Raw genomic sequence first — 24,931 nt, 5'->3', positions numbered from 1 at the left:
AACCAGTCAACTATCAAGCAAGCAAGCAACTAACCAGCTAAGCATCAAAGCAACCAACCAATCAAACAACCAACCAAGTAATCAAGCAACTAAAAAAGCTAACAACCAAGGAAACAACCAGGTAAGCAAACAACAAACCAACCAGCCAACCAACCAAACAACTAACCAACCAACTAACCTACTAACCAAGCAAGCAAGCAACCAAGCAACCAACCAACCAACCATGCAACCAACCAAGCAACTAAGCAAACAACCAAGCAAACAACCAAGTAAGCAAACAACAAACCAATCAGCCAACCAACCAACCAACCAACCAAGCAACTAACCAACCAACTAACCCACCAACTTACCAACCAACTAACCAAGCAAGCAAGCAAGCAACCGAGCAACTATCCAACCAAGAAACCAAGCAACCAAGTAACTAAGCAACCAACCAAGAAATCAACCAAGTAAGCAACCAATGAATCAACCACCCAACCAACCAATAAATCAACCACCCAACCATCCAACCAATCAACCAACCAACCAAATAAGCAATCACCCAACCACCCAACTAACCAACCAACCAACCAAATAAGCAATCAACCAACCACCCAACCAACCAATTAACTAACAAACCAACCAACCAACCAACCAACCAAGCAACTAACCAAGCAAACAACCAAGTAAGCAAACAACAAACCAAGCAACTAACCAACCAAGAATCCAACCAACTAACCAATCAAGCAACCAAGTAAGCAAACAACAAACCAAGCAACTAACCAACCAAGCAACCAACCAAGAATCCAACTAACCAACCAACCAACTAACTAACCAAGCATGCAAGCAACAACCAACCAAGTAACCAACCATCCAACCAACCAACCAACCAACCAACCAACCAAACAACCAACCAAAGTAACTAACCAAGCAACCAACCAAGTAAGCAACCACTTAACCAAACAACCAAGCAATTTGAGCTGTTTTAACTTTTATAATAAAAAGTTCATGGAATGTTTTTTTTGAAATGTGCAATTTGTTCAATATGTGAAACCTGATGACAGGGGCAGAACATATAGTAGCTCCTCCCATTCTAAAAAAAAGCTGCCAATAGCGTGTCATTGTCAACAGCTCCACAAAAACAAATAAGAAACATCTTGAAGGGGGCGGGACATATCATATACAAAAGAACATGTGATTGTTCAGAAGATTTGACGAGAAACTGAAGTATGAGATGATGTTAAATAAATAAATAAATAAATCACTTACACATTTCCACAGAAGTGACGAACTTTGAATGCATATATTTTCTAAATGCAAATTTTTTCACTGTCTTGGCACACACAAAATTACAGATATCCTTAAGACTAACATCCTTATACTAACACCTAAAAAATTATTTTGATTTCACAAGAACTTTAAAGGCTATGGGCTTTCATTGTTACTTATGTTTAGACATAAAAGTTCAAAACTTAAAGACGCCTCTTTCAATACAAATAATTCAAAATAGAAACACGTTGTAGGCAAGCTCACTCGACCTTTAATAATTATTTGCATAATCATATATGTGTCTGCACAAAAAGACATTCCTCTCCTATGACTAATCAGTGTTACATCAGTAAATATCCTCAATGGATTAAAAAAATATAGATGAACTGTGATGCTGGTACCCACAGCTGTTGTCTGTTGGAAAAATATGGACATGTCACAAATCCATCATCATGGACCCTTGCATGTTGTGCATTACTAAAGTGATGTGAGTGTGGAGGTGTGCTGGTAATGTGAGTGTTCTCTGAGCAGGACACTAGTGGTAGTGTGGCGGAGAAGAGCGTGTGTTATTAATGTCTCCACACCGTTGCGCTCTGTGCCTTTGCAGCAACTGGAGCAGAAAATCGCCTCATCACGCTGTGCAGATTAAAAATCTCTCCGCTGACTGTTTGTATGCATTTTACTGTTTATTTATATATTTATTTATGAATGTATTTGTGTATAGTTCATTTTGTTCCCAACTTGAAGTCTTCACAATTTACAAAGCTTCTTCTCATTAACGGCTCAACGTTTTTTTTTTTTTTGTGACCTTGTTGTTTTCTAATTTACGTTTCTTAAATTTACATATCTACGACTATAAAATAAAATTAAAAATGAATCAACATACATGTACCTGTATATATTACTGTAAAAAGAGATCAAGCAACAATCAACTAATTTTGCAATAATCGGAACATTTTACTTTCAACTCTTCCACATTTCTTTTTTCATGCTGGAATGGCTCACCATACATTTAGGTTTATACATTTATAAGCACAATCAGCCCCAAAAAAAAAGCCTTGGAAAAAGATGCTGGTGCCTACAGCAAATGTCTGTTGGAAAAATACAGAAATGTTATAAATTCATCATCATAGATGTTTTGCATGTTGTGCATTACTATAATGATGTGATATATTAAATAATATATTTTCACGCACAACCATCTCTTGGGTTTACAGAGAATGGTCCAAAAAAAAAGAGAAAATATCCATTGAGCGACAGTTCTGTGGGCGCAAATGCCTTGTTCATGCCAGAAGTCAGATGTGAATGGCCAGACTGGTTCATCAAACATTGAGGCAAATGGGATACAGCAGCAGATAACCACACCAGGTGCCACTCCTGTCAGCTAAGAACAGGAAAATGAGACTATATTTTGCATAGGCTCACCAAAATTGGACAATAGAAGATTTTAAAACGTTGCCTGGTCTGATGAGTCTCGATTTCTGCTGTGACATTCGGATAGTAGGGTTAGAATTTGACATCAAAAACATAAAAGCATGGATCCATCCTGCCTTGTATTAATGGTTCAGGCTGCTGGTGGTGGTGTAATGGTGTGGGTGATATTTTCTTGGCATACTATGGGTCCATTAGAACGAATTGAGCATCGTATAATAACGCGTGAATCATCTCAGACTGGTTTTTTGGATATGACAATGAGTTCTCAAGGACCATACCACTGGGATGCGATGGAACGGGAGATTTGCATCATGGATGTGCAGCTGACAAATCTGCAGCAACTGTGTGATGCTATCATGTCAATATGGACCAAAGTCTCTGAGGAATATTTCCAGTACCTTGTTGAATCCATGCCACAAAGTATAAAGGCAGTTCTGAAGGCTAAAGGGGTCCAACCCAGTACTAGTAAGGTGTACCTAATAAAGTGGCCAGTGAGTGTGTGTGTGTGTGTGTGTGTGTGTGTGTGTGTGTGTGTGTGTGTTAACTTTTTTTCATTCTGAGTGCTAAAGTGATATTCAATGTCAAGCTTGTCAATTAAAATAAAGGAAATAATGATAGAGAGGTTGTCTTGGTCATCTTCAATTAAAATACAGCTAATGTGTTTTGTTGAAAAAGAATAGCCTATAAATTGAATTTTAGAACCTACTAGGAGGGAAAAAAATTAGTAATTACCTCTGTTTCAGTTCATGAATGGAGATTGAATTCAGTTTTCCACTTCCCACAGAATATAATTTACACAGAATAGTTTTTTTTTACAAACATATTTTGTGAATTTTATGGTTACTGTTATGGTATGTGGAGCAGTTGTCACTTTTTATTTTTTACCTGTTGTGACATAGGGATGGTACTTGATTTTGTCCATCAGAAATGTATTAGAACATTGGATTTTTGTTTGGTAATTGCTGTAATCACAGCATGTAGAATGCACTTTTCTGCCATTCATACTTGCACATTTTTGTTTATACATTATATTTCAGTTGCAATATTGTGAAGGATATTTTACCGCACCACTTCCCTCTCTCATTTCGTCAAGTAGAAAAGATCTAATTAATAATTTTTGTAATTCATTAACATTTTCTATATGGTTCACCTTTCTCATATGATTATTTTCCTATGTTTTCCATCTTTTATTGATGTTCTTTAAACATTAAATGTATGCCTTGACTACTGTGTCTCTGTGCTTAAGAGAGAGGAATCCAAACTCTCAGACTCTCTCAAGACATCAGAGTTTCAGAGTAGTGTTTTCCAATCATGTTCCTGGAGAAACGTCAGCAGTGTCTCTCTTTCTTTCACAGGCCATCAAGTTCAAGTCTTGGAGTGTCTACTAACAAGATGATGTGTTTGATTAAGATGAGTTTAAAAAAAGTGCACTGCATTTGAGAGAGGAAAAACTACTGGCAGCAAGCGGAGATAGGAAGGCAACAAGGCTTGACTGAGTGCTTTGATCATGTCATATACACCGAGGAACCTTCATCTAATTGATTTTTTAGGGCAGCATAGATGTGTCCTCTGCTGCTTATGGTGTTCCACTGATCCAGAGTTACTCAAGTTCAGAGGCCAAGGCCACATTAAAAGTAAAAAAATGTAAAGAACCACAAATTACAATTTGCATAATAGGGCTTTATTTAAGATAATAATAGCAGATTTTTTTGGGATTTAAAAGACTTTTATCACTAAAATGTGGAAAAACAGTGCATTAACAATTACCCCATATTAATAAAGGTACTAAGCCAAAAAGAAAATGAATGAATGAATGAACACCTATGAATCAATTCAGTTGTTCCGAAACAGTGATTCAAATTGTTACATTGTTGCTCTTTGTACTTGGTGTGGTACACTTTCACATGGCAAAGTTTCTAAACGGACCAAAAGAGCTAAAACAAGTCACGTGTGAGTAAACTCTCCTCACATTGGTCAGAGTTTCACGGTTTATTTTGCAGAGTCCCACTCAGCTGTCAGGTGGATGGTAGTTATTTTTTTGGTGTTTGACAGGGTGCACGCGACGTGTCTGAAGAGCGAGGAGGGATGCGGTGGGGAGGGGTGAGAAGGGTGCGCAACGTATTTGAGGACCGGGAGGGAGAGGTGCGACTCTCGAAACTTCCGGGAGATTTTGGATGTCTGTTGAATGACCTCCCGGCTCCCGCCCTACACATAATTCTCTCTTTATATAACCGTATGCCGTAACTGTATTACATATCCATAAAACATTGTGTTATAACCAGGCTCGGTTCGTATCGCTTTCTCACTACAATCATTCCGCTCCAGAGTTCGTTTCAATCGAGCCAAGACCACCTCATTCAAGCTTTTTCGGAGCGATTGTTTTGGCGCGGATGCGAGCGAAATTGGTGGTTTCACCAACACAATCTCACGGCAGTTCATAACTTTTTAAATTAGTGGCTAATTCATATGATTTCGTACAATCTAATTCGCACAATTTAGTACGATGTGCTCATCCCCCAATGATGGTTGGTTTTAGGGGTGGGGTTAGGTGCCATGCCTCCTTTTTAAAAATGACAATTTCGTACGAACCGCGTTAACTGGGCAAATGAGACAAAAGTATAGGTGTGAAAGCACCCTTAAATAGATAAGTTGTTGTAATGATGTTGACAGGACTTTATAATTTAAGTGTAATGGGCTTGGTTTAAGTTTAGTGAACTTAAATATTGAAGTTGACTCTCTCAATTACACACACTACAGCCAATTTTGTTTATTCAATTCACTAATACCACATGTCTTTGGGGGAAACCGAAGCACCTGGAGGAAGCACACACAAAGACAGGGAGAACAAGCAAACTCCACACAACGACCTTCTTGCAGTGAGGCGACAGTGCTGACAAGAAACAGGTAACTGAGAAGACCCTCATACAAACACACACCACAACATTACATTGAGAAAATGGCCATTCAAAACGTCCAAACCTACCCATATTTTGTCAACCCACTTAAGCCTTTTTTTTTTACAAGTATAATCAAATTTCAGACCTTCAGAAAGAGTATTATAAACTATTTTAGCTCAGAGCTTTCAAGTCTAACAAGTTCAGCCAAGTAAACCTTTGATATAAATTGTCAACACATTCAATCCAGATTAGTTAACTCAAATTTGTAAGTTGTGATAACTAATTGGTGCAATCACTTTTTACAGTGTAGTAGTAGTAGCAGTAATTATATATGTATCAGTACTTGTAAATTATCTTTTAGTAAGTCATTTTTACTGCTAAACTTAGCAATTGAAATCTGCACAGATGAATCTCTCAGCACGACCAACCAAACAAACAACAACAAAATCAAACATCTATTACACAATGCAAGAAGTATTCTATGCATTTAAACTGGCTTGGGAAAAAGCATTTTGTTATATCTAGGAGTGTTTTCAACAGTGTTCTAGAAAACATTTGTTTTTAACTAAAAATGCCACAATGTTTCTAAAAATAGCCTCTATATTGTGTGTATAATGTCTTATTCATGAACAATTCCTTGTCTATAAATATATGTGCATGAATTAAGAAAAAAATAGACTTCTTAATTTTACATCAGTCATTGTATTCTCATTTACTAACACTTCAGCACCTGATTTGATTCAAATGCCTGATTTGGTATGCACATTTTAATTATGAATGGGGATATAAACAAAGACTATAAAATTCACAAGAGTGTCACTCGTAGGCCCATAGTCTTTATAAAGTATGGGCATGGATGCTCTAGCAAAGTAAGCCTCATCTTAATCATGCTGATGATTCTCCGGGGTGGTGCTCAGTCTAAATGTGTGACTTAATGACAGTTCCTGCAAAATTTGCCTTACATGAGAATATATATCTACATCTCTACTTTTAAACAACCCAAGAACCCTTAAAAACAAATGTGTTTTCTGTGTGGCAGGAGAGGTAATTAGTTGCCTAGGGTCCGTTCTTCATACCTCGCTTAAATGATCTAAGATGATTTGGCAGATCCTGGATCTTTTAATCTTGATAACTGATCTCTCGCTAATTTGGTTCTCCAAACAAGTTCGCGAATCAGATTAGAATGTCTGGATGAACTGATCTGAGATCGCTGCGTTTGTTGTTAAGGACAGATCTATCGATCCTAGAAATCATGATCAGCAATGCAACGATTGGCTGACGGCACAGCAGCGTAATGACATCATCTGATTAATATTCAATTATCCATGTGAGCAAAATTACATCAAATTAGCAGTAAACGGCTTGTTAAATATGACACGCAGTAACTTCACATTTGTTGTGAGCTGCAGTTTCATTTGACACTTTCATTTGTCAAGACAAGAGTATTCATCATGTATTTCAATGCAAATCAATGTATTTAGTTCTTCATTTAGAAAAGATTTTCTTGTAACCGTTTTTTAATCGGTGTAAAGAATAACTGGTTGTTTCCAAAAGCATTTTGATATTGGTAAAGGCGTCTGCAACTTTTGTGAAGCATCACTGGCATATTAACTGTCAAAACATGTTTATGACTGCATAAATGTATTATTGCTTTTAAAAAAAGTCACATATTGTGCATTTCTATTATACACAATTTGTACTAAAGCGATCTAAAAAGTTCATATCAATAAGTTTTCTCTTTGCACCACCAGGTGGCAGTCTTTGTATTTTCATTTCGAGGGTGCAGATTGCATACGTTTTATTAATATGTATAACTTTATTTATTTTATTAATGACTATAACTTCTATATATATAGTTAAAAAGTATTTACTATTTTCCCAAGTGTATATAACTTTTACTGTAAGGAAATATCAGAACTCGGTACATACTTTCTGTATTATCTTTGCTTGAACTGAGCCGATCTAATCCTGTTTATATGATTTGAACCTGCTCCCGATCAGGTTTGACCTAGCAGATCTGTTGCCATGACAACAACTCTCGGATCAGCTTTGAAGAACGAAACGATCCTGGATCGTGTCAAATCGTCAATATCCAAATCCAGCTAACTGAGTAATCCACGTATGAAGAACGGGGGTCCGTTCTTCGTACGTGGATTACTCAGTTAGCTGGATTTGGATATTGACGATTTGACACAATCCAGGATCGTTTCGTTCTTCAAAGCTGATCCGAGAGTTGTTGTCATGGCAACAGATCTGCTAGGTCAAACCTGATCGGGAGCAGGTTCAATTCATATAAACAGGATTAGATCGGCTCAGTTCAAGCAAAGATAATACAGAAAGTATGTACCGAGCTCTGATATTTTCTTACAGTAAAAGTTATATACACTTGGGAAAATAGTAAATATTTTTTAACTATATATAAAAGTTATATTCATTAATAAAATAAATAAAGTTATACATATTAATAAAACGTATGCAATCTGCACCCTCGAAATGAAAATACAAAGACCTGGTGGTGCAAAGAGAAAACTTAATGATATAAACTTTTTAGATCGATTTAGTACAAATTGTGTATAATAGAAATGCACAATATGTGACTTTTTTTTAAAAGCAATAATACATTTATGCAGTCATAAACATGTTTTGACAGTTAACATGCCAGTGATGCTTCACAAAAGTTGCAGACGCCTTTACCAATATCAAAATGCTTTTGGAAACAACCATTTACACCGATTAAAAAACGGCTACTATAATAAAGAAAATCTTTTCTAAATGAAGAACTAAATACATTGATTTGCATTGAAATACATGATGAATACTCTTGTTTTGACAAATGAAAGTGTAAAGCCTGCAGCTCACAACAAATGTGAAGTTACTGCGTGTCATATTTAACAAGCCGTTTACTGCTAATTTGATGTAATTTTGCTCACATGGATAATTGAATATTAATCAGATGATGTCATTACGCTGCTGTGCCGTCAGCCAATCGTTGCATTGCTGATCATGATTTCTAGGATCGATAGATCTGTCCTTAACAACAAACGCAGCGATCTCAGATCAGTTCATCCAGATATTCTAATCTGATTCGCGAACTTGTTTGAAGAACCAAATTAGCGAGAGATCAGTTATCAAGATTAAAAGATCCAGGATCTGCCAAATCATCTTAGATCATTTAAGCGAGGTACGAAGAACGGACCCCGGACCCCTAGTGTCATTAATTTACAGGTCCTTTTCTCTGTCCTATCACAATACGGCATACGGGCTATAAAAAGAGGGAAGCATTTGCTACCTGGGATGCGTCACTTGATTAGTTGCGGCGCCGTGAACGCGCTTCGTCACTTCCCACACCTGTTGAGGGCGGTGAGGGGTTTTGATCGGGCTGGAAGTTGCTTCGCCTGAATTGTTTGGCTGCAATCGCCAACGCTAGAACGCGTGTAAGGACTGGAAAAGCTGCGAGAACCAGATGCAGGTGCGCGACTGTTTGTTGGCTGTGCCGGCTGTTGACTGAAATGTACGTGCTATCTGCCTTTGAGTGACTGATTGAACCCCGATTCCCTTCGGTGAGCAGTAGGCCAGTGGTCCGACTTTAAAGCCGGTGACAGAGCCAGAGCTCCCTGGGGTGGGAGGCTAATTTTATTGGACATTTTAGAATTTCTCACAGTGTGTAGTGATCACTGTGTGCTGGTTTGTGCGTGTGGGTGCTCTCTTTTTACACAGTGGATTGTAGTGGTTTTCACTTGCCTGAAGTACAGTTTGGCCACTTTCCCTAACGCTGGCGAGCTCTGGCCCTGGGGCACCTTTCATAAATTTATTTAAAATGTCGAAATATTGGTTTTAATCCTGTTTTTTTATTTGAGATTTGTAAATAAAGAAATCTATTTTTGTACCGTGCCAATGTCTCTGACTGCAATTTGGTGGAACGAACTTGTGCATGCCTTTTATATGGGTGGTGCGTGTATTTAAATTCTTTGGGTGAAATTCCCAAGGTGGCGTAGTCGGGTAAATCATTAATATTGTCAGATTGGAGGTCTAGCTCCATCCGCCCACCTGCCACCCCGTCACATCTGGTTAGGTATGAAACTACTGTGAGGTCTTTCCCATCAGACCTCATTATTTTAAATGAATACCCATCTGCCATTCAAACGCAAAACAAATGATGGCAGTAACATGTAATAGAAATAAAAGCTGTATTGACATATCATCCAAATGCTCTCTTTAGATGTCTATGAGCACAATCAGTTGGATGTCCACAAACTTAAACCAAGAGGTTGCTATCCCTTTGGGAGAATATTTTTTGTCCAGAATAAATAGGAAAGTACGTCAGAATCCCAGCAAAATCATACGAGAAGTATTCAGAGGATGATATTGTGTAACACATGTTATACATTCTTATACACTCCAAAAATATTTTTTTGCTCGTTTAAACTACTTACTTAAAATGAGCTGAACCAACACAATTCTTGAGATTTCATTGAGACAACAATCTTTTTTATGTGCTAGGTAAGAAAAATAATCTTGTTTTTCGATTTTGGTAAGATTATTTTGCTTAGCCCATTAGCAGATTATTTTGCTTGATTTCAAGAGTTTACACTTAGCTGATGATTGGTAATAAGCTAGTTTGACATGCTGTCCCGGGAGAGAGGCGCGAGCTCATGAGAGCCTTGAACCCGGAGCTCCCTCCCATTGCAGGGTGAGAGGGGAGTTTGAGCTCGGGTAGATCTCGAGAACCCCCCCTCCCTCCTGCTGCGTAACGATTGCTAAGGTGATGTGTTGCTGACAGAATTGAATTTGGTGCTAATTTGGTTTAGTCAATTTACTTAAGTCTCATGTTTTTGGGAGTGTGGGGGAAACCGGAGGACCCGGGGAAAACCCACGCAAGCACTGGGAGAACATGAACACACGAAAATGCTGTCCGGTTGGGTGGATACCCGAGTATTTGCTGTGAGGCCGCAATGCTAGCCACTGGGCCGCCGTGCTGCCCTGTAGAAAAGAGGAGGAGAAGGGGTGGAAGGGGGGATTCTTCAAGACGAAGATGACTAAAGGTAAGATGTTTGGTTATTTATACTGGGTTAGGAATAGTCTGATTGGTGGTTTGACATTAGCTTGACTCGGGGCCAGCCGTGTCAATAATAAGCACGTGATCTTCTCGTAATTAGTTTATGAATAAGCTTCACTTAGGGAAAAACTCACTTGATTTTGGCATATTATTTCTTAAAACAAAACAATATGTTTTGCTTGTCATGAAAATGTTTCTTGATTTAAGAACTTTTAGATATTTGGACTAGAAACAGGAGAAAAAATCTAAGTAAGAAAAGCATTTTTTGCAGTTTTTGTTGCATGTGCCTTAAATGCTGGTTCTCCCTGCCCACTGTTCCCACGTGCCTGTCAGAATGTGCCTCAATCTCCGCCTCGGCTATGTCAGATTAACAGCACAGTGACAGACAAGGAAACAGATCTTGTTTAACGTTTGTAAGAAGTACTGCAGTAGGAAGTTTCCCAATGAGTATTTGATGTATTTGTGGTGGAGTTAATTTAACCTTTTAGATGATTCAACCACAATGTCAATACAAAGTCCACACACAGTGGACACACACAAATGTCAAATGTGAAAGTATAGATGTTAATATCCATTGCTATATGGATATCCATTATGTTAATGTACAAAATAAATCTGATGTAAAGTCTACAAACCGGGATTGACGCATCTTCTTTTATACTTTTACTGGCATGCTGCTGTAAAGTAAAAATGTTAGAAATAGAGATAGGAGCTGCACTTGCATGCCTGAGAGATGTTTCAAAGATCAAGCGAAATGATGATTTGCCTTAAAGAGACATTGATGCGTTACTTAGCCACTTTAATTCTTTTGTTTGTACGTTGATCTTTATTGGATTGTCATTGACAAATATACTTTGAAAGGCCAAAATATTCAAGTACTGTTTTACAAATTTTAAATGAATAGAAATTCAGTGTCCTTAAATAAACAAACAACGGGTCAACTGATGTTTACTCACTTGCTGACTCACTTTAGACTGTTTTACATTCTCATTTAATTCACTTCAAACTGCCTAAGGCACTACATTTATCATACATGACCATAGGTTTTGATCTAAGAAAACACACTGTTTAAGAATATTCAGAATGTTCTAAATACTTAAGTGAAATATTGGCATTGCCAGAAGCATTATGATTACATCATATCCAGCTTGTTCTCCTTAGCGATAGTCAATCTGAATAGTGAGGTCTTCCCCATAACTTTGCACAAGGTGTTCTTGGAAAAGGTTTTTTCTTTTTTATCCTCCCTCATCTCAGCAGTCCTTACAGACTTAGAAACAAGCATGCTTACAGCAATGACTAACTCTAACATTTTACTTAAATAACCACCTATCAAAGCTAAATATTCACATGAAATGTGACATTTTTATTTAAATTTTAACTTTTTTATGAATTTTTGGTATGATTTTGGAGATTTAAACATCTAAAGATCATGAATAATGTTCTTATGAAGACAGCCAAGTGTCAGTTTAAGTCACCATCAGTCTAAATGACTTATCATTTCTGCTCACTGAGACTATAAAGGACCTTCTGGAAAAAGAAACCCAATGATACCCACAAGAGTTAATGCATTCGCTGCCAGAATCCACATCCCTTCATCCTCCAGTGCACATTGTGCTCAGGTCTCCTCTGAGGGTTTTCCCACTTTCCACCTGCCTTTATATGAACACAATCACAGCTGGGTAAGCAGTGAAACACCAGCTGTATGAGCAGAAACAGACATTATGTTCAATGCTGGCTATTGCTATATATATATACATGCCAATAAAGTAATGCAATGAGGGAAGTTTATTTATGAACTCATTTTAAAAGGATTGTGTGCTTATGATTGATCAGGACTAGTCCCATTCATTCATTTTCTTGTCGGTATAGTCCCTTTATTAATCTGGGGTCGCCACAGCAGAATGAACCGCCAACTTATCCAGCACATTTTTACGCAGTGGATGCCCTTCCAGCCACAACCCATCTCTGGGAAACATCCACAAACACTTATACACTACAGACAATTTTGCCTAGCCAATTCACCTGTACCACATGTCTTTGGATTGTGGGGGAAACCGGAGCACCCGGAGGAAACCCATGCGAACGCTGGGAGAACATGTAAATTCCACACAGAAACGCCAACTGAGCCGAGGATTGAACCAGCGACACAGCGACCTTTTTGCTGTGAGGCAACAGCACTACCTACTGCGCCACTGCTTTACCCACGGCTGGTCCCACATTATCCAATTCGTGATTCACCTAAGTCACCATAAATAGTCTAAGTTCCATATCACAGCCATCTTCGTTTTGAAGAAGCCCCCCCTTCCACCACTACTTCTCTTTTCCTAGATGGATGGCACAGCGGCCCAGTGGTTAGCAATGTTACCTTACAGCAAGAACATCACTAGTTCTAGTCCTTACCAAGCTAATCAATGTTTCTGTGTGTAGTTTACATGTTCTCCCTGTGCTCGCCTGGGTTTCCCTGGTTTCCGACTTAAGTTAATTTACTAATCCAAGTCAGCACCAAACACATACGCCTAGTAAGTAGTTATCTCTTCATAGAAAATCCCTAATTGTTAATTAGCTACAACAGTAGGAGTAGGAGAGTTCTGGATATCTACCTGAGCTCAAACTCCCCTCTCGCTCTGCAAATGGGAGGGAGCCCTGGGCTCGAGTATCTTATGAGTTTAGGACTCCTTCCCCGGACAGCATGCCAAACATGCTTTATAATCAATCATCAGCAGTGTTGTGCAAGTTACTTCCAAACTGTAATACATTACAGATTACTTGTTACTGTTATTTAAAAGTAATCCCTTACTTTACAATATTACAATAGTCTCAGAATTGTAATATGTTACATTACTCTTATATTACTTTTTAGTTACTTTCACCAAAGTAACTACAGAATTAGAACTTAACATTCTAAAATGACAAAATGTACTGCTGAGCATTTTACATTCAGTAGTAAGCGATATGATGTAGCAGAATGACTGTGACCTATCCAGACTACTAACAATATAGTATATAATTGGCAACGTGAAGGCTCAAGACTGAATGCAGGAAAGGATGACAGTCAGAATCAAAAATGATCTAAGCCTTTTAAAAGATGGTAGAGGTAAAGTGATTACCTGGTAATATCTCTGAATAGCTTGGGTATATTCATATTAGACACAACAGGCCATATGTAAACACCAATACCATGACAAGATGCAGATTTTTTCTTTTCTATTTGTTGCCATTATTCTATTCACTTTACATTCAAGTGGTTCACCACATAAAACTGTCATGCACAAAGTGAGCATGATGAACATAGCTTTCTCAATATAAGTTATATATTAAGTCAATATAATAAGTTTGACGGAACGTGGCTTAACGTTCCTGTGAACCGGGCTGAGCCAATAGCCCTGGACTTCAAGCTCAGAGGCTGAAATGATTCCGCATTCAAAGTTAAAAGTTCCAATAGCCAGAGAGAGATTAATGACAACACACACGTATGTTCACTAACTAGAACAGGAAATAGAACTGCGGTATTTTTATTTGTTAATGTCTTGCGGGCGAAATGTTGGTTGTAACACATGCGTTACTGAACATGTACCGAGTAAAACATTACTAAAAATGTATTAGTAATGCCTTACACTACTGTGTTACAGGAAAATGTAATACTCCCAACACTGATCATCCGTGTGAACTCTTAAAACATTATATATCAGGATTATGTGTAAAATAAAACTCTAATGTATTTAACTGATGTGAAAAAAATAGAAATAACCATAGTCATGTCAACAATGAGTGTAAAGCAGGGAATTCTAGGAAAGTAAATTTACAGTTATTCATCGTGTATACTGTATTAAGGAAACCTACTTTTCAGTTTTTTTTTTTTGTTGTTGGAATCACAGACAGTTTTACAGTTTACAAGATCAACAATGTTTGCTTACCATGTTTTCATATCAGCTCAAAACACACTTTCTAACACCAGCAAGTATTTGAACTGACCCCTGCTTGTGATCTAGTGTGGATTCTGATCACCAAATAAGGCAGATATACATTTATTGTTTCATATGCATTATATAATATTCAATTAAGCTAACAACAGGCATAATAACTAATCATTGTTATCATTATTATAATCATTGATTATTATAATATTATATACCACTTTAATGCATGTGCATATTTAGGCTTTAATCCCTGATTCATCAGGGGTTGCCACAGTGGATTGAACTGCCACATACTCTGGCCTATGTTTTATGCTGCAGATGCCCTTTTAGCTGTAACCTAACACTCGGGAACACCCATACACTCTCTCATTCTTAAACACTGTACAGACAATTTATGGTTTATTCAATTTACCTTTACCACAAGTCTTTTGACTGTGAGAAAAACCAGAGCACCCGGAAGAAACCCATACAAACACAGGGATAACATGCAAACTCCACAAATAAATGCCTCCTGGTAAGATAGGATACTAACAACCTTCTTGTTTTGAGGCAACAGTGCTATTAAGATTTAGCCCAGCTTATAGCCCAGAGTGAATTGACTTGCCTTAAAGTGACTTTGACTGGGGGTTTGTTAGACTAGTCTGCTAGCGGGTTACTACTTTTCAGTTTATACATTATTGAAATGAGACCTAATGCACATCCCCAGTTGATTTCCGTTTCTTTTCTTCATAGTGAGCTTGTATGACTGAGCCTTGTGAGACTACTTCAACTTAAGGACCAATCATTTGTATGTTTCATGTGAGGTTTGCAACAGCATGAGGTTGAGTAATTTCGGTGGATTTTAATTTTTTTGGTGAACCATACTTTTAAATATCTCAGCACTCTGTGTGACACTCGAACTTTCACAACAGATCTTCACCTCTGTTTGTCACTCTTTTTCACCCAGTACTTCATCTCGCCATCACAACATGCGCACACACTCAGATACTCTAATCCTTCATGACAGGCTTTACTCGCATCAGTTCTTCTTACTCTCATGTCTCATCAACTGCTCTCCATCGTTATCCACTTGAACTCGCATCGACAATTTAAAGAGACATATCATAAATATGTAATAAATATGTCTGTTTATGAACTCTCCACCAAGCAAGTTTGTGTTTTAAAAACATCCAATAGACATCCAAAATAGACATCTTGGTTAAAACAAGGCTGAATAGGATGTCAGTTAAAATTGAATAAATGTCTATAGACAGTTGTTTAGAAATAGACTAGCCATCTAATAAAAAGATTTAACAGACTTAATGTGCAGTCATTCATTCCTCTCCAGTTGACGATTAATATATTTTTGTACTGCTGTTTGACGTCTATCAAAGTTTCTCTAAAAGATTAAGCATTGTTTTAGCCAAGACATCTATGTTTGGACGTCTTTTAAACACATACACACACACACACACACACTCACACACAAACACGGAGAAAAAATGCCTTGCTGTGTTGATCTCTCTCTCTTTCACATTTAATCTTGTTGTATAAGCTCATGCAATGACGGACTGCAGTGAAGACAACTGTTTGCTGCCCTGCAGGCCGTTTTTATGAAAGCTGACTCCAGCCTTGATAATTATGAGTTTAATTGGCTGTGCAGAAATTAGAGAATGTGGTGAGCCGTGTGGTAACTGAAATTGTGTTTCTTTTTTTAGGAAAGGATTTAGGCTGGAAACAACAGTGAACAATCAAAACCATGTGTAATAATAGTTAAAGTTAAATTGACATTGTTATTTACAGGAAAACCACATGGATTTCTTTGTTCTGTGAAGCACAAATGCTGTAGTTCTGAAAGATTTTTTTTTTCTTTTGAGCTTTCAAAGCTTCAAAAAGGACACAAAGAAATAATAAAAGCATTGTAAAACAGTTCATGACAGATGTTGTCAGATTTTGAAATGTTGCTAATTTGAAATGTCTTTCAATACACAGATGCGTGGTAAATTTATCATCAAAAATGTATTTGTTTTGGGAAATTATGGTCATTATGACATCATTTTCAGTTTAAACTGCTACAATAATTGAATTACAAATATATTTGTAATTATATTTAGAATGGATACAAATATTTCTTTTAATATGTCTTTTGTATTCAAATTAATAATTTGTACAAGGAACACGATAATGCAGGAATACAGTATATAAAAGTGGTTATTCTATTCAGCCATACATTTTTATTCATTCTTTTTATTTATTTATTTATTTGACTTGGACATCACAATTACACATGAAAACTAAATGCATTTGTTTAAGTATTTTAGCAGACTTGCTAAATCTTAACACCTGTCCACGGGAGGCTTGACAAAATAAAAGAATATATACACAACATTATAATTCTTTACATAAAATCACATCACTGTAAGCCAACAGCAAAGGCAGCATGATCAAACAAACTAATAGTAGGCTATTTGTGCAAACACTGCTGTTTTGTTTTAACCACTTTTTAGGAACACTACTAAATATATTTATACTACTTTCTATTTTAGACTAACAGGTAAATCATTCCATAATTTGCCTCCCTTAACAGAGAAAACAGGTTGACCAAAAGAGGTCTTACACTTTGGCACTAGACAATCATCATAGATAAAAACACATATCAGCTGGATAAATTCCTTTATAAGCAACCAAAGCTGTTTTATTTGTGAGTTTTAAATAATAATTCATTAGAAATTGATATATTTAATGGCAGTAGACTCAAAAAAAAAAAAAAGGTTTTGTGAAACTCAAACAACAATACTCCCTTCATAAATACATTTTAAATAATGTATTTAAACGGGATTATTTTAAATACTGAATGCTTTTCCTTTATTATTATTATTATTATTATTATTATTTCTTAGCAAAACTACATTTTTTTTAGTGTTTAACTAGGGTTTTAATGCACTAATATGCTTAATTTTGAAATATGAAACCAGCTAATATTTCTAAAAGGGTTAAAACATTTTGTAACACACACTACCCTGGTTTGGCAAGCTAACTTTCGCAAAACATGTCTCGTTTATGTCTAGTTTTATACATTTAAAGTTTATACATTTGGAAAAAGAATAAATGTATATCTTACACATGCACGCACACACATATACATATGTATATGTTGTGTGTATGTGTATATACAGTCTATGTCTATGTGTATATAACGTGTATGTGTATATACAGTATACTTTATTAGGTACACCTTATTTGTACCGTATTGGATCCCCTTTTGCCTTCAGAACAACCTTAATCCCACTTGGCATAGATTCAACAAGGTCCTGGAAATATTCCTCAGAGATCTATGTTGACATGATAGCATCACGCAGTTGCTGCGGATTTGTTGGCTGCATATCCATGATGTGACTCTCCTGTTCCACCATTGCTCTACTGGATTTAGATCTGCTGACTGTGGAGGCCATTTGAGTACAGTGAACTCATTAACAAGAATCCAGTCTGAGATGATTCACACTTTATGACATGGTGCATTACCCTGCTGGAAGTAGCCATTAGAAAATGGGTACACTGTGGTCATAAAGGGATGAACATGGTCAGCAACAATACTCAGGTAGGCTGTGGCGCTGACATGATGCTCAATTGGTACTAATGAGCACAAAGTTTGCCAAAAAAAATTCCCCACACCATTACACCTTTGTGTGTGTGTTACACAACCAGCGATCTCGCAGTACTCCATGCCCTCTTCAGCCTCATGACCCAGGTCCACTACAGCTCCACGCTCCAGGGCCTCCGCTGTCACACGATCCAGGGCCACTGCAGCTCCACTCTACGGGTCTTCCGCAGCTCCACTCTCCGGGTCCTCTGCAGTTCCACTCTCAGGGTCTTCCGCAGCTCCACGCTCCAGGCCCTCCGCAGCTCCACTCTACGGGTCTTCCGCAGCTCCACTCTCCAGGTCCTCTGCAGTTCCACTCTCAGGGTCTTCCGCAGCTCCACGCTCCAGGCCCTCCGCAGCTCCACTCTCCGGGTCTTCTGCAGCTCCACGCTCCAGGCCCTCCGCAGCTCCATGCTCCAGGCCCTCCGCAGCTCCACTCTACGGGTCTTCCGCAGCTCCACTCTCCGGGTCCTCTGCAGTTCCACTCTCCGGGTCTTCCGCAGCTTCACGCTCCAGGCCCTCCACAGCTCCACTCTACGGGTCTTCCGCAGCTCCACTCTCCGGGTCCTCTGCAGTTCCACTCTCAGGGTCTTCCGCAGCTCCACGCTCCAGGCCCTCCGCAGCTCCACTCTCCGGGTCTTCTGCAGCTCCACGCTCCAGGCCCTCCGCAGCTCCACACTCCGGGTCCTCCGCAGCTTCACTCTCCAGGCCTTCCGCAGCTCCACGCCCCAGGTACGCCCCAGCTGCATGGTCCTGGCCCTCCATCCCTCCCCCTGTTCCACCTCCGCTCCGCCTCTCACCTGAACAGTAGTGGGGTGTCTGGAATCTACTCTAGAGGGGGTTATTTTACACAACCAGCGATCGCTCTCCAGAGATCGCTGCTTCTCACACGAACACCAGGACTACACTTCCGCATTTCCCAGGACTACATTTTCATACATGCACTGCTCCCAGACACCCATGCTCACACATCTAGCTTGATTGCACTCACCAGCTGCACCTTGTCAGAGACTGATATCACACCACTCATGAACCCTTCCAGTTTGCCGAGTCTTATCAGCTGTATCAGTGACATTACAACGCGTTTCTCCTTGTCTTGTTTCCTGTGTTTAGACCTTAGCCTATTTTATCCATGTTCTCCTGTTTAGCCACCTGCCTTATGACCTATTGCTTGTATATTGACTATACACTGTAAACGATTTCTGTTGTTTTCACAGTATTATACTGCATTTCTCAACAGTTTTTTACTATATAAGCTCTGCACAGTTTGTTACTTTATATATTGTTTTTTACAGTATAATAATGTATTTTCAACTTTTCTATACTGTGAACATGGTTAATAGTATGTTACTGTAGATTTTATAATGAATTTTGGGGAAAAATCAGTTACTGTGCATCTAAATACAGTACTGCAAATTACCAAGAACAACTCCACACACACTATATATTATGATTTTTATGTTTATTTATTTTTAGACGAATTATTTTGTGAAGTAAACAACCTAACCAGTTTCTTCAGACTGTTCAGTGCATTAAACTGTCCCCTGGTTTTCCATTTTTGGGTGCACTGCACTTTCATTTTATAATGGAAATATTAAATAATATTTAATAAACATAACTTTGTGCTAAACCAAAACGTAAATTGGAACAAAAATAATTGTTTCAGGTAACCGACTGTTAAACACACAAAATGATTTCAAAGACAGCTTAAATGTCAGAGTGACCAACCTGCTTTAGACGGATTCAAGAATATTGGGCACCCATATGGGCCACCGTAGAGGTCACATATCTCCGCATTTTCAAAACAACATTTTAAAATATGCACTATCTTAATAAATAAACCACAAACTTGAGTTTAAAACAACTACATTCTCGCATGAAAAACAGTTAAAACTTTATTTCATAACACATTTATTATCTAGTCATCGAAGACAGGGGCATGTCTCAATAATGTCTAGGCCGATTAAAGCATGAGGTTTGCCGGATACATGAGTGATGGAGCGCCGTCAACCCCTGGAGGTCAGAATCTCCCCTATCGGCAAAGCACACTTAAAATTAGACATGATATCTAAAGACAAACCACAGATTTGAGTTTGGAAGAACTACATTATTGCATTAAAAACTGTTAAAACTTCATTTCGTGACATATTAAACGCAATATTTATGATATGATCTGGCTTTTCTCATCCGCCATTATAGTTGCTTGTTGTGAAATGAACCCTGGGAGAAAAAAATATTAATTCTCAAAACACTTCAAGCGAACCTTATTCTTATTGGTAAAGTCAGATATATGTAATATTTTCGCTGGTAAAGTGAGAAAAAAAAAACAATATTACTATTTTATCAATATCACGTTTGCACTGGTTCGGTTCAGCACTCAAACGACACCGAATCTGATTGAACCGTTTGCTCGGGAATTATTTTATCACACATGTTCACAAGCACATTCAGCAATATGTGTATAAATGTGTGTGGCCGAGCAGTATAACGAAATAGTAATGATTTATTGTTGTCTCTTACAATAATATACATAAAGGAATCGGTTTTAGGCGGATTCGACTCTTTACTGTTCAAAGGAGCCGATTCATAGAACCGAGCCGACTCGAGTCGAGCTTCACCAGGCAAGCAACGGCTCTTCTAATTTGAAATCCACCCCTCGCCTTTTCTTCCAGTGAATTCATCCTCGGTAAGTGTTTAAAAGTCAAATTATGTTCGTTAAATGATTGTTTTGTGTATATTTCCGTGTAGTGTGTGTGTAATTTAAAATAATTAACCAAGTTACTTTAGTTGTAGGTATGTCACGTTATTCGACGCCAGACCGTGTTTTTTTACAGTCATTGGTTTGTAGTGATTGCGAGGTATTAGATAACGTAACTTACAGTGAGTATATCTTGAGTGAGTTTTTGACCATAGTAACTTTACCTATAAAAAAACGTAACTTTTTACTTGGGGTTAACTGCATGAATTCTCTATTTCAGCACAACACTGAGATGAAGGCAAAGTCACCATGAAAAGTTAAACGTTTAAGATTAAGGTAAGCTCTGGTCTTCATGTGGTCATTATGACTAAATTATCATTATGGTTAAATTTGTTAACTGTAAGTTAGTTATTTAAACTAAACTCACAATGAAACAAGTCTAACTGTTCTTTTAAATTGAGCTGATAATAAAAAATGTCTTTTAAGCTAACGTTAATATTAACATAATTCATATTAATTGTCTATTTCTCACTGGTTAATGAGCTTATTGTATAGTGTATTATTAATTGTACATTTTATTTTTGGTGTTCAGGTGTAGGGAATGATTTGTATACAAATTTATTTGAATCCCATACAGATTGGTATGGTTGTACCATAGATTTAGATTATTAAATGTTAAGTCTTATTTTACTCTTATTATATTTATCTTTTTTGCAGCTACAGCAATTGATGTTGAAAAACTACGGAACCCCGGAAGGGATGTAGTGGAGGAGAAATAAATTGGCTGGGTGAAAAAAAAATAATGGGTGAAAGAAAAAAATGGGTGGGAGGAAAATATATATTTCTAAGTTTTTGCGTTCTCTCGCTAAGTTTTGCGTTCCCTCGCAAAGATGTTTTGCGTTCTCTCGCAAAACTGTTTCTCCACAAACACTTCCTGCCCACTTCACTCACGTAAACCCTCCCGTTTTTGCTGAAATTCTCCCATATTTTACCATTCTATCCCACTTTCTTTACATTACTGTGCGCTGATCGTCGCCTTTCACTTTGCAACCTCTGAACCAGTGAATGCATGTTTAAGCACTGACTGACAGACGTGCTTCGTACAATAAACTGATCCCAGATCAGCGTCTGTACACGCCATTTAAAGGGACACTTCTGTTATCAAACAAGTGAGCAGCAAATGAATCTCATGTTTTGTTTAGTTTGATAACAGAGGTGTCTCTGTAAGAATGCACAGATCTATAATGAAAGCAGTCCATTACTTTAGAAACTGTTTGTGCTCATTTAAGAGAAAATAAGCTGTTTAAAATAAAACATGCAGGACGGAGATGTTTCATATTATTCAGTGTATTTGTCTGTTTAAACATACAACCGCTCCTCTGTAAATGGCGTGTACAGACGCTGATCTGGGATCAGTTTATTGTACGAAGCGCGTCTGTCAGTCAGCGCTTATACTTGCATTCACTGGTTCAGAGGTAGCATACACACAGTAATGTAAAGAAAGTGGGGTAGAATGGTAAAATACGGGAGAATTTCGGCAAAAACGGGAGGGTTTACGTGAGTGCAGTGAACAGGAAGTGTTTGTGGAGAAACAGTTTTGTGAGGGAACGCAAAACATCTTTGCGAGATAACGCAAAACATCTTTGCGAGGGAACGCAAAACATCATTGCGAGAGAACGCAAAACATCTTTGCGAGATAACGCAAAACATCTTTGCGAGATAACGCAAAACATCTTTGCGAGATAACGCAAAACATCTTTGCGAGGGAACGCAAAACATCTTTGCGAGGGAACGCAAAACATCTTTGCGAGATAACGCAAAACATCTTTGCGAGGGAAAGCAAAAACTTAGAAATATATATTTTCCTCCCACCCATTTTTTTCTTTCACCCATTATTTTTTTTTTCACCCAGCCAATTTTTTTCTCCTCCACTACGTCCCTTCCGGGGTTCCGTAAAAAAACTGATGCTACCAAACTCTCCTCACTTGATTATTCAAGGTAATGTTGATGTCTTCCTCATTTTGATTAGATTTTGAAATGTCAAGTTGTTCAGAGATTTGTTGTGAGGAGTTTCATGTACAACCTCTTTTTCTTCTTCCATTAGCGACGCAGTGGCACAGTAGGTAGTGCTGTCACCTCACAGCAAGAAGGTTGCTGGTTCGAGCCTCGGCTGGGTCAGTTGGCTGAATACAATGGCATAATGATTCTGCTTGCTCACAGGAGGTACTTGATTTAGTTTTCCTCAAGCGATACATCAGTTTTTATGAGTAATGCGTGACACTTGAATTGAAGGGACAGTTCACCCAAAAATGAAAATAATGGCATCTTTGGCATCCTCCACTTGTTTCAAAATAGTTAGTTTTTTTTGTTCCATTGAACACAAACTCATATTTTTTGTAAAAGAAATTTGGTTCAAATATGGATGTCAATAGTTTCTAACATTCTTCAAAATATCTGCTTTAGTGTTCAACAGAAATTTAAATGGATTTAAAACACATGGAGTAATGGTGGCAGAAAAGTAAACTATCCTTTTAAATATTTTATTCTGAGACTTATTTATATGTGTCTTGTCTTTTGCCATATTGTCTTTCTAGCTCAGATTGTGATGGACCTGGAATGCGACACCAGTTACTTTTAAGTCAAGAACCAAATAAAGCACAGATGTGGAGGGATCTGCATCTAAACTAATTGGAGGAAATGAACCTTTAGGTATAAACACCTGCTTTATTTAGATCTGAAGTATTTTATTTGGCATAGAGTATTATTTTTTATTCTTATTCTGATTTTATTTTATGTATATACTAGGGATGTAACGGTATTGTAAATACCGTCATACCGCAATATTAGTTTTTTTCAATATTACCGTAGTCGCATGACTCGGTAAAACTATAGGTCTTCTGAGAAAATTTGCTCAGGCGAATGAAGCGAACGGGAGGTAGCGAAAACTACAATTCCCATCAGCCCATGCTTGACCATCATCCCTTGCGGTCTGTTGTCGCTACAGATCCAGTAATGCGGAAATGGAGTGTGCTGCTAGAAGCGGGGATGAAAAAGAGCTGGAAAAATCTAAAGCGGGTGTTGTCGCCGCGCGCGTACTCAGGGGTGATAGCGTTCCGGCACCACGCCGGATTTCCGGCGTACTGTGGCTGCGGGGGAAAAAATCAGGTTCACGGATATTGATCTGTCATTTCTCTATTCACAGAATTCACTCACTGCTGAAAGCGCCGGATTGGTTTTTATTAAGTGCCATTTTGTGTGCTCGTGAATCATCTTTTGAGTGTAGACGCCATGTAAATAAAAGATTAATTGTGTAATTTTGAGAGCTTTATAAATTATAACGGATCTTTATGAGATCTCTATGAACTAAGATTAGTGACGCTTTTTAGTTATAAGAGGAGCGTGCTTTGCACTTTCCAGGCTATAATCCATTCAGAATTTGTATGAAACTTTCGTTTTCGGCACATATACGCTGATATGTTTTGGGAATGACATCTGCATATTTACGCTGGGTTTATTCTCGAAATAACGGTGAAGCAATAGACGGGACAAAAATATATTTCCCCCTTCTCCTTAAACAACTTAGTGTTTCAGCTTTGAAATAGTTCAGTTTTTTATGTAGCCTAATGGCAAAGTGTTTATATTTAGTTTTGTTTTTTATTCAGCTTATTTAGAAAAGCGTTTGGAGCATTTTTTATTCGTTAAAAATAAGTTTTTTTTAACGAACAGCGCTCAGCGGAAGACCATCATTGTCTGTTTGATCAGTTTGCCTTCTCAGATCATCACGACTTGCCTAAAATAAAAGATATAAAATAGTTCAAGTATAAAACAATGGTAGCTTAAACGTTAAAGAATGTGTGCTATTAGGCGCATAGTTTGCTTATAAAAAGCTTGCAGGACATCGAGGCGCCAGAGCAATCACTTGCATTTTTTCAGTGGGAGCAATTTAAAGTTATCCGTCATTGTTGCTCACAAAGTACGAGTAATACATCAAAAAACGTTACAGCGTTTTTATAAAATAAAGAAAACCAAAATTATGCCCTTTCTGTCGTCTGGTTTTTGAAC

At 37.8% G+C, this 24,931-nt stretch overlaps 1 protein-coding gene and 2 long non-coding RNA genes across 3 annotated transcripts in view; 2 read left to right on the top strand and 1 right to left on the bottom strand.

The window, feature by feature from the left end:
- Positions 1-773: 773 nt before the first annotated feature.
- Positions 774-10,258, bottom strand: LOC141375515 (uncharacterized). Its single transcript, XR_015476572.1, has 3 exons — positions 9,642-10,258; positions 3,228-6,607; positions 774-3,014 (listed from the first exon to the last, which is right to left on the bottom strand). It is a non-coding gene; the product is annotated as an uncharacterized LOC141375515 (long non-coding RNA).
- A 9,648-nt stretch (positions 10,259-19,906) lies between these two features.
- chrnb3a (cholinergic receptor nicotinic beta 3 subunit a) overlaps positions 19,907-24,931 on the top strand; it is a 49,168-nt gene continuing 44,143 nt past the window's right edge. Inside the window, exon 1 of the mRNA XM_087236416.1 lies at positions 19,907-20,190. Within this exon, the coding sequence (XP_087092542.1) occupies positions 20,142-20,190 (49 nt within the window). The 5' untranslated portion in view covers positions 19,907-20,141. The remainder of the gene's footprint in view (positions 20,191-24,931) is intronic.
- On the top strand, positions 20,780-21,666 carry LOC137490660 (uncharacterized). The gene is made up of 4 exons (XR_015476566.1): positions 20,780-20,857; positions 20,959-21,051; positions 21,150-21,205; positions 21,587-21,666. It is a non-coding gene; the product is annotated as an uncharacterized LOC137490660 (long non-coding RNA).

This window comes from Danio rerio, chromosome 1, assembly GCF_052040795.2.
Source record: "Danio rerio strain M-AB ecotype USA chromosome 1, GRCz13ab, whole genome shotgun sequence".
Lineage (NCBI taxonomy): Eukaryota > Metazoa > Chordata > Actinopteri > Cypriniformes > Danionidae > Danio > Danio rerio.
This window is presented reverse-complemented; position numbering and strand designations above follow the sequence as displayed.